Source organism: Copadichromis virginalis, linkage group LG6, assembly GCF_057382275.1.
Source record: "Copadichromis virginalis isolate Kocher_CV1m ecotype Utaka linkage group LG6, C_Virginalis_male_GT1.1, whole genome shotgun sequence".
NCBI classification, from domain to species: Eukaryota; Metazoa; Chordata; class Actinopteri; order Cichliformes; family Cichlidae; genus Copadichromis; species Copadichromis virginalis.
Genome location: NC_140623.1, coordinates 7,937,179 through 7,951,339, shown reverse-complemented (window position 1 = coordinate 7,951,339; position 14,161 = coordinate 7,937,179). Strand labels below are relative to the sequence as shown.

The following is a 14,161-nucleotide window of genomic DNA, read 5'->3' as shown; positions in this document are numbered from 1 at the left end:
CTCTCAGTCCAATGGAGCACGTTTGGAATGTGGCGGCACGGCTGATTCTCATCATTGTCGGCTTGCCAATGACAAATCTGCAAATCTGACAAACTGTGTGATGCTATCGTGTTGATACGCAATAAAATCTGTGAGGAATGTTTGCAACACTTTGTTGAACTCGTGGTGACTGTTCTTATTTAAAAGACTAAACTCTTATTTTAGTACAGCTGAAAACTACCAAGCTGATCAAACGAGGAGTAAATTTGCCCAGTCAAGCATCTGAAGCATCATCAGTGGAGGGTGTGAGGAGCTTTCAAAACTCACCAGATTTTTTAAAATAAAAAAGTGTGTTTTTTCCCCCCTGTGTTTGGGAAACATGGTGTACTACTCCTTTTTAAAAAACACTGAAATCTGGCTCTTCTAGGTGTCATTTAATAAGGACCAGTGAGGCATCCTGTTCTCGTCTAGATGAAACTGTAGTATGAAATCGTATTTTCCCCCCTTGTGGAATAGACTTCATTTCTTTGTTTTGAAGATTTGATTTGATTGTGAAAGGTCAGAAAATAGTCTCTTCTTATCGTCCATTTTCCGACTGCAATCAATTGCACAAACGTCGAAGCTTAAAGATACAAGTAATTGTATCTTTAATCACAACATGTTTTAGTCATGCTTACATAGTTGGAAAAGGGGGTTTTCTGATTATCAGTATGCCTTTTAACTTGATGACCTCCCACTAGCTGTGGGAGGTCATTAGCTATGTGTCACTGGAACACAGGAGTGGTTGTAGACAGCGGGCCTATGTACACATAGATATTCCACCGAGGATCATAAACACATTGAAACAGAATTTCAATGGAATACGATCACTGATTCTGATTCCAGTAATAACTACTCATCATCTACAATATTTCTGACCAGTTTCACATCATATTAGGTAAAGATCTTCTCTTTTAAAACCAGGGTTTTTTGTAAGTGACCCCAAGTTTTTGAGGGGTAATAGCACCAAGTCAACATTTACACACAAGTCACAAGTTGATTTAAAGTGCTGTTGTGTTCGCATAGCCGGTACTATCCCAGGCTTTCAGTTAGCGTGTCATAAATGTGATGTCATAAAAGCTTATCTAGATTTACAAATTCCACAAACAAATAGAGAGGTAACCATTGCACATGTAAACACACGCACACAAGAAAGAAGAATCAAAGTTTGAATGCCTTTATTATCCAAAAAGCTTTCATTTTCGTCGTTTGGAAAACTGTCTCCCTCTGTTGCATTTAGAAGCCCTGCTCTTTGTTTATGTGTGTGTCATATGTAAACACATTTCTGGACCATCATTAGGCAGACAAATGTTTGAGCCCCTGCCACACAGTTAGTGATTATACAGCACAACACAGTCACAAACTTTTCACAAATATGCTTTAAAACTAGTTGTAGTCTGTACAGTTTCATGTCCACCATCCTTCGACGTTCTGTTTGAATAAGAGGAAAATACCTTCAAAAACCCCTTTGATAAAAAACTGATACGAGGACACGTTTCTGATTCTTACAAATTCCATTCGTTCTGTCACTCGATCTGTCGCCGTTGCTTCAGTACTGTCCAGCTCAGCTGAAGGCAGATCTGCCTTTGATGGAAACCTTGACTCATTTTTACCCTAACACCGTGATGTAGCAGGAAAATCTTCTTTAGCGGAACAAAACAAGATCTGAACTCAACCAAATCATGCCGGTATAAAAAGGGAAACTGGCTCAGAGTCAACAAGCAGGAAAAAACAGTCAGAGAAGCGAGTCTAAATATAGAAGTCTGACCCATTCCTTTGTGGTGCCTTTAAGTGCTCCCAGTAAGAATGACCTAATGCAACTTGCTGCTGCTAAGTGCGTTCGCACTTCCTCGCAGACCGAGGTGATTTATTTAAACCACTTGTTTTTGTCGAGGCACTGATTTAAAGTCAAGGATGCTGGAACCACAGGGTGTTTGCAGCTTTTGGTTACAAAATTAACAAAAATAAAAAGTAAAAAATGATTTCTTGGTTATCACACAGTTAATCCTTTGTCAAGAATCAGAGCCAAGTGTAAATCAGCTCTATTGAGAAACTGCATCTGCTTTTCAAAGCTGTCTAAACGTCTGCCATTTATCCACTGGCTCGTGAGAAAGCAGGTATTATTGCAGATTTTGTTGCATTGTTACGAACACTAGCACAAAGAAAAGGAAGTGCAGTTACACAGAAGACTGCAAGAGTACTTATAACTGTGTGTTTTGCTTTATTTTTTTATTTTGTGTGTGTTGTTTTCAGTGTCTCATGGGAAGCGCATGATGGGAAGTGACAGTACATGTGGGCCTCACAAGAAATGTGTAGCTCAGAAGGAGATGTGCTAATCTATAGAAGCTTTCCTACTGAAACAGACAAAAGCAGTTCACAACAGAGATGCTGGGACTGGAAAAAGGAAACACCTGAGTGTGCAACTGTTGCATATAAGAATCAATTCAGATTTATTTTCCGCTTCCCATATGGAAAAGAAATAGTAAAAATTTATAAAAGACTTGCATAAGATGTGGCCTATACTGAATCATATAAGGCTTATATGGTTTACTCATGAAAGTGGCCACTTTCTCATTACTTTCATATATTGTTTTAGTAAGTATCCAAAACATACAAGTTTCATTTATATAATTTTTCAAGGGATCTTATATCTGTTTTCACTCTTGTATGCTTTTCATACAAGTTTCACACAAGACAGATACAAACTTTATAAGATTTATTTATATCTTTTCCTAAAGTAATTACTTTGTTTACCCGGAGGAAATGTTCAATCAAAGTTGCACTCAAATAAAAATAGAGTTTGTAAAGCTGCAACCTAATAAGTAGAGAGTGTGTGTGTGCTTTTGGATTTACAGCAGGTTTCTCAGCAGGTCTTAAAATCAGGTAAAGACAAACTGATCATCAGCAAGAGTGAGCAACTAAGAAAAAGCAGAGGTTTTGAAAGTTCGCTGATCTGGAGCATTTGGGTGTGTGATAACACAACGGCGAGGAGGAAAAACCTCTACAATGGAATTAAAGAAGAAGTTGCTGCCCATCAGCTTGGGATGGGTTATGGGGCATTTTCAGACAAAATGAAGTCTGTCATTCTACAATGAGAAAGATTATTCAAAGATTGAAGACAGTTGTCAATCTCCGCAGGAGTGGTGGTCTAAGCAAATATACTCCAAAGTCCGACCAAGCAATGCTAAGAGAAACTGCAAAAGTCCCAAGAGCTACATCTCAGACTCTCAGACCGGCCTCAGCCGGTATGCGAAACATTGAAGTTCACGACAGCACATTTAGACAAAGACTGAACCAGTATGGCTTGTTTGGAAGGGTTGCCAGGAGAAAGACTCTTCTATCTAAAAAAAACCCCAAAAAAACCCCCACGGCAGCTTGGTTTGCAAAGCTGAACAAATCACAAGACTTCTGGATCAATGTCCTGTGGACAGACAAGACCAAAGTGGAGATGTTTAGCCATAATACACAGGGCAATGTTTGCTGGAAACTAAACACAGCAGATCAGTATAAACACCTCCACTGTCAAGCAAAGTGGAGGAGGGGTGATTTAGACCTATTCTGCAACCACAGGACTTGGACGTCTTGCAGTCACTGAGTCAACTCCTCTGTTTACCAAAGTATTGCAGTGTCACATCTGTCTGACAGCAAACGTTGGAAAAAACTGGGTCATATAACATGGCAATGATCTCGAGAACACCAGCAAATCTACAACAGGAAACAGCCTGACTGAAATGCTACGGTGGGACCTTAAAAGAGTTGTGTAAATATGAATGCCTGCAACTGTCAATGAACTGAAGCTACACTGTCAAGAAGAGCGGGCCAAAAGCCCTCCACAACAATGTGTGAGTGTGATGAAGTCGTGCAGAAAACAAATGCTTCAAATTATTGCTGCTAAAAATGCTTCTAACAGTTATTGAGTCATGGGGTGTACTTGTATTTTTCTTAGATTTTCACACACTGCTTCCACATTTTGGTTCAGCTTTTGTCAGATGACGACGTGGTGTAATATGTGTCATGCACTGTTGTTTATCTAAGGTTGTATTTATCTATATATATATTTTTTTAATTTGGGAAGGACTAAATTATTTTTTATTGTCCTGATAGGTAAAACTTTGGGATTAAAATAGGGTGTACTTTCTCTTTCCCTTGACTGTGGATATCCTACTGAAGAGCATTAACAACCGTCCTTAAAAAATAGACGATAGCAGCTATGGCGCTTTAAAATGTAGGCATATGTTAATAAAATCTCAGCCATTATATAATGTTCATTGTAGCAACTGTTTCTATGCTTTCCACCTGTAGTCTGCTTTGCCAACTAGGTCATCTCCCAGCACTACCAACCACTGTTTACTGTATCCTATACAAAGAATTACTGCGCAGTGAAAAAGCAGGCCCTGCCCTCTAGTCTGCTGCGCACACACACACACACACACCAACTCACACTCCCCGCTTCACATTTGGCCTTAGGCAGAGGCAGTGTAAGTATAATCTCATATAACATTGTCACCATAGCGACGGATCCACAGACCTCAAGTGAAGTCATGTTTAGTTGTTTTCTTTGCTTAAGATCTGCTCAGCTTATATAGCTCATTAAACGTGCATACTAGGAGTAAAATGTGATTATAAAAAAAACAAAAACAAACTGCTAACAACAAATCAGTTTATTTTTTTACAATTTTTACTGATTCAGACCAAAAACTTACGTGATTGTTGAAAGAAAGAATGCAAGTAGTTTATTGCTACTTGCATTCTTGCAAGTAGCAATAAACTTTGATCATTTGCTTTTCTGAACATTTAAAGCGATCTCTGATAACATCTTTGTGATCTTCTAATTCTATTCTTTTACCCAAGTGTAAAGTAAAATCTATCAAATGTAAAGCAACCAGCTAAAACGACAATGTTTTGTTGGCAAAGTCATAAAAATATATTGCAGCTATTGCAGCCCACTTTATTGCCCCTATTCTTTTACACGTCCAGTAAATTGTATAGTTGGAATAACAAAGAAGACAGTGCATGCAGTGCAAGCTGTATCCAATATATTGTTTGTGTTTCTGGTGCCATGTCCACGTCATCAGGGAAGGAAAAGCAGTGATGGGAAACGTTTCCATGGTTACCGCTTGCATGTTTTACAGCACTTGAGGGCGATGATTACCAGTGTTAGTGATAACGAGTGTAATTGGGATGCCGCGCCAATGATTATACTGCACTGACTTGCAGTTGTGTGACAGGCAGAGTTACGTGTGGGCGTAAAAAAAAATGAAAATGAGTGCCTGACGAGAGGGCATAACTGTAGTTGTACTAAGTTATGGAATTTGCCTGATTTCAGGTGTATGAGTTCATTTTGTTTGATTGCTTTACTATTTCTGTCCTCCCCCCCCCCCCCCCCCCCCCACACACACACACACACACACACACACACACAGTGAGATGCTTCAAAGTATAAGAAATTCATTTTTCTGCTTTTTAGTTCAAGTTTAGTTTAAAACACAAATTTACAAATATATTGATAATGTCACAAAGCTGTGTCCATCTTTTATATACAGTCCATCATCCCCACGTATTAACCTTAAACTGACCTTTACTAAATACCCAGAATTTGCATTTAAGCGTTTTTGTAGAAAAAAAAAACAAAGCAAACTCAGACAGGTTTATGACACAAGTAGGCTAAGTGAAAATATTTACTTTTGTCATGCTGACTTCTCTGATGCTGCAATCTGAATGGAAGAAATAGCTCGTTGTAGCTTTTATGCCTTTTTCCTTCACCTATTGTCATATTTCCAAATAAAGGGAGAGATAAATAACAAAATGATTGATAAAAGTGCGTGCACATCCGTTTGCTCTCTGGAAAGACTTCTATTACGCATTTCTCCCTGCAGAATCTGAGGCTTTTCTGCGCTGTTAGGCTAAGATAACATATTTCCAATGGGACTTGAAAGCAGCACGGACAGAAAGGCTCCTGCCGTTTGACTTCGGTCGTACAGCTGCTAAGTAACCTTATTTACACCGGTGATAACTCCATATATGGAGTACAGATGACGCCACCACCGCCACCGGGCACAGAGACAGAGGGGACCGTGGGGAGGAAGGGCTGCGGTTGCGCGTTCGCGTCACGGCTTTTCCACTGTGCGCGTTCCCAGGCTACCGGATGAGCCATATATGGAGGCAGAACGTGTGAGTGAATGACGCGGCGAGCGCATGAGTGTGTGGTCCAGGCGTTACTCCTGTTGTGGGGACCTAAAGCTAGTTATAGAGCGTCTTCATGCTAAAGTGACAAACACACAACAAGTTGGTCAGATCTGAAGGTTTAAGTTTGGGACTGGGGCTAAGTTTAGACAACAAGCACTCTGGGCTAGTTATGGTTACAGTACAGCTAGTCATGTAAGTCAACGGAATGTCCTCTGAAGTCACGAGTATGCTGCTCTGTGTGCTTGTGTGATATAGAGGAGGAGCCAAAACTCACGAGAAACTGAACACACTTCCTTTTCCCACGTCAGTTCTTCGAATTGCTGCCTGGGTTTTTACCCGAATGTAAACAGCGGTTAATCTCACGCTGCTCAATTACCATTCTTCATTTATTGCTTTTTAAAGGTACTTTACATTCAAAAACATCCTTAAACACCAGGCAGCACATCTGACATCTGATGTGCTCAATAGCCTCTCATGTTTCAAACCTCTGCTCGTAAAGTTGCCACGAGCAAGTTTTTTAGATAGATAGATAGATAGATAGATAGATAGATAGATAGTAAAGGGCGATTTAAGCCTACAATGATAATAAAATAAAATGTCTTAGAAATATTTTTGAATAAAATATGCATCAAACATTGAGACCATGTTTGACATATTTAAAATGTTTTATGGAAAAGTTTGAAAATGATAAAAAGAAAATATGTTACTAGAAACCAAAGCACCATTCAAGTTGATTACAGCTAAGGGAAAGATATCCAAGTAATACAAGACAAAACTGTGAGGAAGGAATGCTAGACAGAACAGATGGTGTGTGTGTGTGTGTGTGTGTGTGTGTGTGTGTGTGTGTGTGTGTGTGTGTGTGTGTGTGTCTGTGTGTGTGTGTGTGCTGCTGCTACAGCTACATCAGGTGTGGGCGGCGCCTGTTTGTCACTTACAGAGGAATGAAGTCCACATTACGTCAGAGAGGAAATAAAACACCACCCTGCTACTCACACGCTCTCATTTCTCAGATGACAACAAACGGAGAAGAGCCGGAGTCTGAGCTAAGATAGAATACAAGCTAGAAACTAAAGTTAAACTCAGCCTTTCGCCTTTGGTTAAAGTGCCAAAACAACGGTGCGCAATTACGCACAGAAAAACAATGAGTGCCACAACAGCAATGGAAGTGAACATCGAAGCCAGGCGGATCCTGGCCGTGTCTATAAGCAAGCTGTACGCCTCCAGGACCCAGAGAGGAGGACTGAGACTTCACCGGAGCCTCCTACTCTCCCTGGTCATGAGGTCTGCCCGGGACATCTATCACTCTTCCCGGGAGAGCGAGGTCCTGAGCGGGGCGCAGTCAGCTCCGGAGGAGCCGATGGACACCAGCTCCAGCCCAGGGGAACAAACCCGGCTACCAGAGCCTCAGCCAGAACCCCAGCCGGTACTTAACTCAACCGAAACGGCTCCAGAGGAGCCTGACAACACGGAGGACGGGTGTGATAGCGAAATCATAGAGGACAAAGAGAACTTAAGCCCTGCCAAGCAGTCCAGGAAACGCCGAGGGAAGGCGTCGGCGGCGCCTGACTTCCTCCCGAGTAAGAGGGCGAGGCTGGAGCCCGGGGAAGAGAGGTATGAGGTCCCACTCGGCAGCTGTCGCGCCGGGGAGTCCCTGACCACTTTGTCTCTAAATCGGGTTATACCTGCCTTCTGAACAGATGGAGGGAGAAATTAGCCTCCTATGGGGACTTTAGAGCGGAGTGATTCTCTACTCCTCGTTAACCTATAAGGGCGCTGTGATCCCTTTGCGCACCGCGGAGCTGACCTACATCAGCAGTCCCGGGACAGTGGGATTACCGGGGCACTGGTCCGAGCTCTCCGGTCAATCACAGTGTGCCTGCCGGGCTTGTAAAGCCCCCACAGATAACAACAAAGCACACAAGGAGAAGAAGCGGCCCGGCAAGAGAGACGGCGGAAAGTTTGAGGAAGAACCCGAAGGGGAACTGGTTGTGTTGCTTTTTGTTTCCTGGTGATTCACCTTCAGTTTAATGAGTCCAAACAAGTGACTGCCGCTGACTCAAAGTGTGTGTATGTGTGAATCAGCAGAAAGAGACTTGAGTCAGACAGAGAAGAAGTGAAGTGGTTAACAGTTGACCATAAACCAGTACACACACACATACACACAAAACCGGGCATTCAGGGATTTCCCGGCCTTTACACCCGGATATCACACTGAAACACTGTTAAGCGGAAGGACAGTTGAGGCAGACACACTGCTGCGCATACATTTACATGCACGTTCAGCTGCTGCTGCTGTGGACTTTGATAAATCGATACTACTGCTTGGGGGACTGTCCTACATACTGTGTTCACATGGCTGTCCACGTGGGGTTGGAAGCCCATTAATTTAAACTGTGTGTGTTTTAATGTCATTGAAACCACCTTGTTCATGTCTTGTCTGTGAAATGATGTTACCTCACATTCAAAGCTGCTCTTTAATTCATGTGACTGAATTAATGTTGTAAATGTTTCTAATAAACATGTAGAAACGTTAATGAGTTGTCCTGAAATCTTTGTTCTAATAGACTGACGTTTAAAGTTTCAAACACACACACACACACACACACACACACACACACACACACACACACACACACACACACACACACACACACACACACACACACACACACACCTCCTTTTCAGATCAAAAGGTCTGCTAGTCAACATTAGGCCACAGTTTAGAGGGTCAATCCTTTAAAACAGGAGGAGGATGGTACAGCCCAGCGCCAGTCTGGCTTGCTGTCACTAATCTTGTGCTTACACTAAGACACATACAAACACACGCACACACAAATGAACAGCTTCGCTGGTTGTACCACTTCCTGTGGATTATGACAGAATTCTGAATCACATCCTACCAACATGACCTGACACCGATTCGGTGAGGGGGTATTAGAAGAGTTACGCAACATCGCAGCTGGGGCCAAACGCCGCTGCTGAATAATGCACACAGCAGCAGGTGGTGTTTAGAACCTGAGGGTTTCTTCATCATTAACTTCCTGCCAGCTGCCTCGAGTGTAACTACACCCCGAAACTCAACGACGGAGGCGACTCTGATCAGGTTGTTCCGGTTGTGCAGTCATCATCCTCATTATCATGTAAGATCCCTGTCACCCTTAACATTACCCTTCACCCACGTCTACTTCCTCCTCATTTACCGCATATTGAAGCAGAACCTGAGGTGAAGAGGAATTAAAAATGAAAGAAGAACTTACACAGCTCACACAATTACAACTCCCCCTGACCCCAAATACTGAAAAATTATAATTTTTACTCCTCAGCTTAGCTGTTATTTAGTAGTTCTGGCAAATCATTACCATTATTTTTGCCACTTATGGGTCACATGCTGTTCTAATGTAGGAGAGGATGGCAACACTGCTGCAACAAAGTGTGAGAGGCAGAGCTATAAATAAGCCAGGCTGTTTGTAAAAGACTGGAGTAATTCTTCAGTGTGACAAATATCCTGTTGACAAGACTCGGACACAGTATGTGGAATGTTTGCTGAAAAACCAATTGCGATGAGTTCATGGGTTTGATTATAGTTGCAGCCACATTTAGTACACAGTGAAGTCAGCAGTGAAGAAAAACAAGGTTCCTGGAAGTCTGATCATGGCATTCCTTTATTACACATGAGCTACAGTGCAGAACAATGGAGAGCACTAACATGACTGTGAACATTTATTATAAGGTGTTGAGGAAAAGGTGAAGTAGAAAGAGATTTTGACCTTCAGTCTGATGTCATCCTGAAGTGTGAAGAGTTCATTCGTTGGAAAAAACGAAAGTAATTCGAAGGTAGAGTTGTCTAACGTTTTCCACTGCTGTCAACGTTCCAGAGAGCCGCTAAGTCTGGAGCCACATGAGGTTTGTGAACACCTTAAGCTTAAAACATTAGACCCGTGTGTCATTCTTTTTGTCTGTAAACACAATTACTCAAAAGTTTTTGAGTAAGTTTACCTTACATCCACCGAGGTGTTGAAGGTAAACTCTATGATTTATTGGTTGTAAACTGACAAAAACCTTTATAACCTTATCACTTAGAAACTATGATTCGTGTGTGGTGTATGAAGTGTGGCGTGTTTTATCAAGATATTCAAAGTACCACATGAAGGTTTACAATATCATGCCACATTTGACCTCTGACCTCTCCTCCAAGATCAATAGTTTGGTCTCAAGGTCAAAGTGATAATAATGCTATGTTTCATAATGCCATTGTTTGTACTGACAACATATAGGGAATGATATAAGGGGGTTCTACATATCACCACTTTTCACTCACTTTTGCATTTCACATCTACTTCTCTTTCAAGTTGACCCCAAAATGTGTTTTTTAATAATAATAATAATAATAATCATAATAACTTTATTTATAAAGCGCTTTCAAACAAAGTGCTGTACAACTATTTGAAACTAAAGAGATAAATAAAATAAAAGCGACACATAGCAATACAAGTAAAAAACACAATACAAGTTAAAAACAGTAAAAATGTAAAAACTAAAAGCCATAGAATTAAGACATGTAAGATAGGGTGAACAAATGCATCTTCAACTTAGTTTTAAAAACCTCCACAGAGCATGCCTGCCTAATATCTTGAGGGAGGTTGTTCCACAGAAACGGGGCACGAAAAGAAAAAAGCACGCTCTCCAGTTGTCTTTTTTCTGGCTCCAGGAACCTTCAGAAGGCCAGAGTCCTGAGACTGTAGAGCACAAGATGGAACATAAAGGTGTAAAAGGTCGGGGAGGTATGAAGGTACCTTAAAATCTGCTCGAACCTGACAAGGTATCCAATGAAGACATCTCAGTACAGGGGTAATGTGCTCAAATTTCCCAGTTCTTGTTAAAATGCGAGCAGCTGCATTTTGCACCATCTGTAGACCTCTAAAACGTTTCTTTGGTAGCCCAGAAAGAAGAGCTGTACGCCTCCAGGACCCAGAGAGGAGGACTGACACTTCACCGGCGCCTCCTACTCTCCCTGGTCATGAGGTCTGCCCGGGACATCTATCACTCTTCCCGGGAGAGCGAGGGCCTGAGACACAAATGCATGGACAAGAACCTCTGCAGTGTTGCTTGACAAAACTTGTCTGATTCTGGCTATGTTCCTCAAATGATATGCAATTTTTGTACTACAAACCTCTTAAAGAATGTGTAAAAAGAACAAAGAAAATTAAATCAATATATAGAAAATACTGTTATTAATGTAAGGGTGTTATAATGTATACTTATAATTTCAGTGCTCTTATTATCGTTATTATTTTAGGACTGCAGCATGCTACTTTCAGCCGTTATGAATTAGTCTAAACAGAAAGGACCATTTCACCTCAAAAATGAATGAAATGATCGATTTGCTTTCAGCTATTTTCTTGTGAGCGGATTTGGACTAACAGGAACTGTTCTTATTTTTCTGCAATAAATATAGTGCTATAATGGTGTGTGCTCATATTAAACATGGGTATAGTTTCAAATCATTTTTCTGAGCATATATAAAAGTGAGCCAAGAGTTTACGCTTATGATGTTAAAGAGAGGCAGTATCCTTCATTTGGCCACCCGAGCACACATCTCTGGCCTGTTGTTTGCATAGTCCATCCAATCTGAAGAAAGAGTTAGCACAAAGGCAAGGGTAATGGAGCTGAAATGGCTTGTTTCAATCAGAGGATGAACTGAAAGAGTGCAGTAAAAAACACATCTAATATTGCAAACTGTGAATCACATTAAACTGCTCAGCACAAGTAGATCCAAAATCAAAAACATGGAGGGATCATTTTTATCTCTTTTATCTTCCACCCCTAAAAAGAAGGAGCGTCTATTTGTGATTGATGTCTTGAGATCATCCAGAGTGATTTGAAGGTGTTTGTTTTTTAATAGCTGAAAAGATTTCACGAAACAAAAGGACAAAATAAGAAAAGTCTTTAAAATATATAAAAAACTGTGTTCGTCCTTAATTAAGTGGTGACCACTCCTCTGTGGTAGAATTTGGACCTTCAGTTTCAGACCCTCTGGTTTCTAATAATTCATATTTACAGCTATCACAGTTGTTTTCCTTCAAAAGGGCTCAGCAGCTTCAGTATCACACTATAAGTGTTTTTGCCACCAGATATGCATGCTTGTATAAGCTCTCGGATAAGGGTTTTATCACAGTGACCCTGATCTGCCAACAACAGCTTCCACATCTGGGTCAAACCATACGTAGTAAACCCTACATGTGTACGCTTTCTGCGCTTTCATGTATAAATCCGTCTTTAAGCTGCAATAATTATGCTGCCAGAGTGAATTCCAGTGTGTGTGTTTATCGCCATGTGAAACAACGACTTAACTCGCTCTGTGTAATTTAAAACATGGGCTAAAACAATGCCACTTATTGGGTAAGTGAAGTTCCATGAGAATGAAACCCCCCCACAGAGGTGTGGTCTTAGCTCTCTGACTGTCATAAATACCCGCCAAAATTTTACATGTCATGCCAGTCAGCCACATTTTTCACTGCTGACTAACCGAGGCACTGATCAGTCATCATATTTCTCAATCCTTGTCATAGTTTCATCATACCGTATGAGGCAGGAAAAAGCTTGCCCACACTTTAGTTTTGATGGAGGCTCATATTAACTCTTCACACACCACCCTGCCACCACCACAGTCCAGATTGGTCCTTTAATACCTGCAACTTCACTTTTTAGACAAGAGAAAAACCTTCTACTCAGAGGATGCGTACCTGAACACACCACGTTTTCCACAGCTGCGTACAACAGCTGTGGTACACAGTGTTCTACTTTAGCCACTTAAAGAAGAATATAACATGTCCTTGGACAGTTCGTGTGCTCCAATCAAACAGCATTACACACATTTAATAACAACAACAAAAAAATAGAAGCCTGAAATAAGTACTTCCATCAAACTAAATCGAATTTTCACCTCACACGCTGTTTATCTTATAAATTTGCAGGCTTGTGTGTTCACGCTGTTCTGAGAGGTGCCTTAATGGAGTCAGAGGTGCAAATCTTCCTTTTAAGTGAACCTGCACGTTTTTAGTTCTTTGTCTCTTTCCTTTCAGTGTGCCTCTGCAAGAAAAGCTGGTACACAAATGTACCGCTTGTTTCTAAAAAACCCAGCACTTCAAAAGGTAATAAACTGGGCTCAATCTAAGGACCATCAACATCAATTTTCTGTTCCTTGTAATTACGTCCTGCTCGTTTCTTAGTGTCTGACTTGACCGTGAGTGGAAGTCCTGGATTACAGCTGATAATGCTTTATAATCCTATTAGTGTTCAAGACCTAAGTCAGGATGTTTAGAGGTTTTAGCTTGAATTGAATTCAATGAATTACTGTATTATGTTGATACACTTAACAGTAATAGAGGAAGTCTTCTAACCTATAGCGAAAAGAATCAAGCACAGTTAAATCACGGTTTAACATATAAAATCAAAACCTGATATTGAGAGAGATTCAGTTTAAACCTTTAGTCTTTAAAGCTAGTGTATTTGTACTCTGATGAATTAAGTGACTTTGAAGGTAGCACGGTTTTGGTTTCTCTGGGCAAAAATGCCTTGTTCATGTCAGACGTCAGAGGAGAATTGCCTGACTGCTTCGAGCTGATAGGACACCAAAAATAACTCAAATAATCACTTGTTATGGCCAAGATATACGGAAGAGCATCTCTGAATGGACAACACATCAAACCTTGAAGTGGCTGGGCTACAGCTGCAGAAGACACCCGATGGCACTCCTGTAAGGACACTGAAGCTGCAGTTCATACAGGCTCAACACTGGCTTCTTGTTGAATCCATGAACTAAAGCAAAGCAGGTTCCAACCTGGTACAAGCTGGGTGTAACTAATGAACTGTCCAATGAGTGAAAGTTCACTTTACCAGTTAGGCTTTTAAAAGGTTTGTCTGTTAGAGATGAATTATCCAACATGAGGGATACATA

General features: G+C 41.0%; 1 protein-coding gene across 1 annotated transcript; it reads left to right on the top strand.

The window, feature by feature from the left end:
- The first annotated feature begins 7,192 nt into the window (after positions 1–7,192).
- On the top strand, positions 7,193–8,738 carry ier2b (immediate early response 2b). Its single transcript, XM_085458456.1, has one exon. The coding sequence runs from the start codon at positions 7,346–7,348 to the stop codon at positions 7,895–7,897; it is 552 nt and encodes a 183-aa protein (XP_085314582.1). The 5' UTR covers positions 7,193–7,345; the 3' UTR covers positions 7,898–8,738.
- Positions 8,739–14,161: the final 5,423 nt, after the last annotated feature.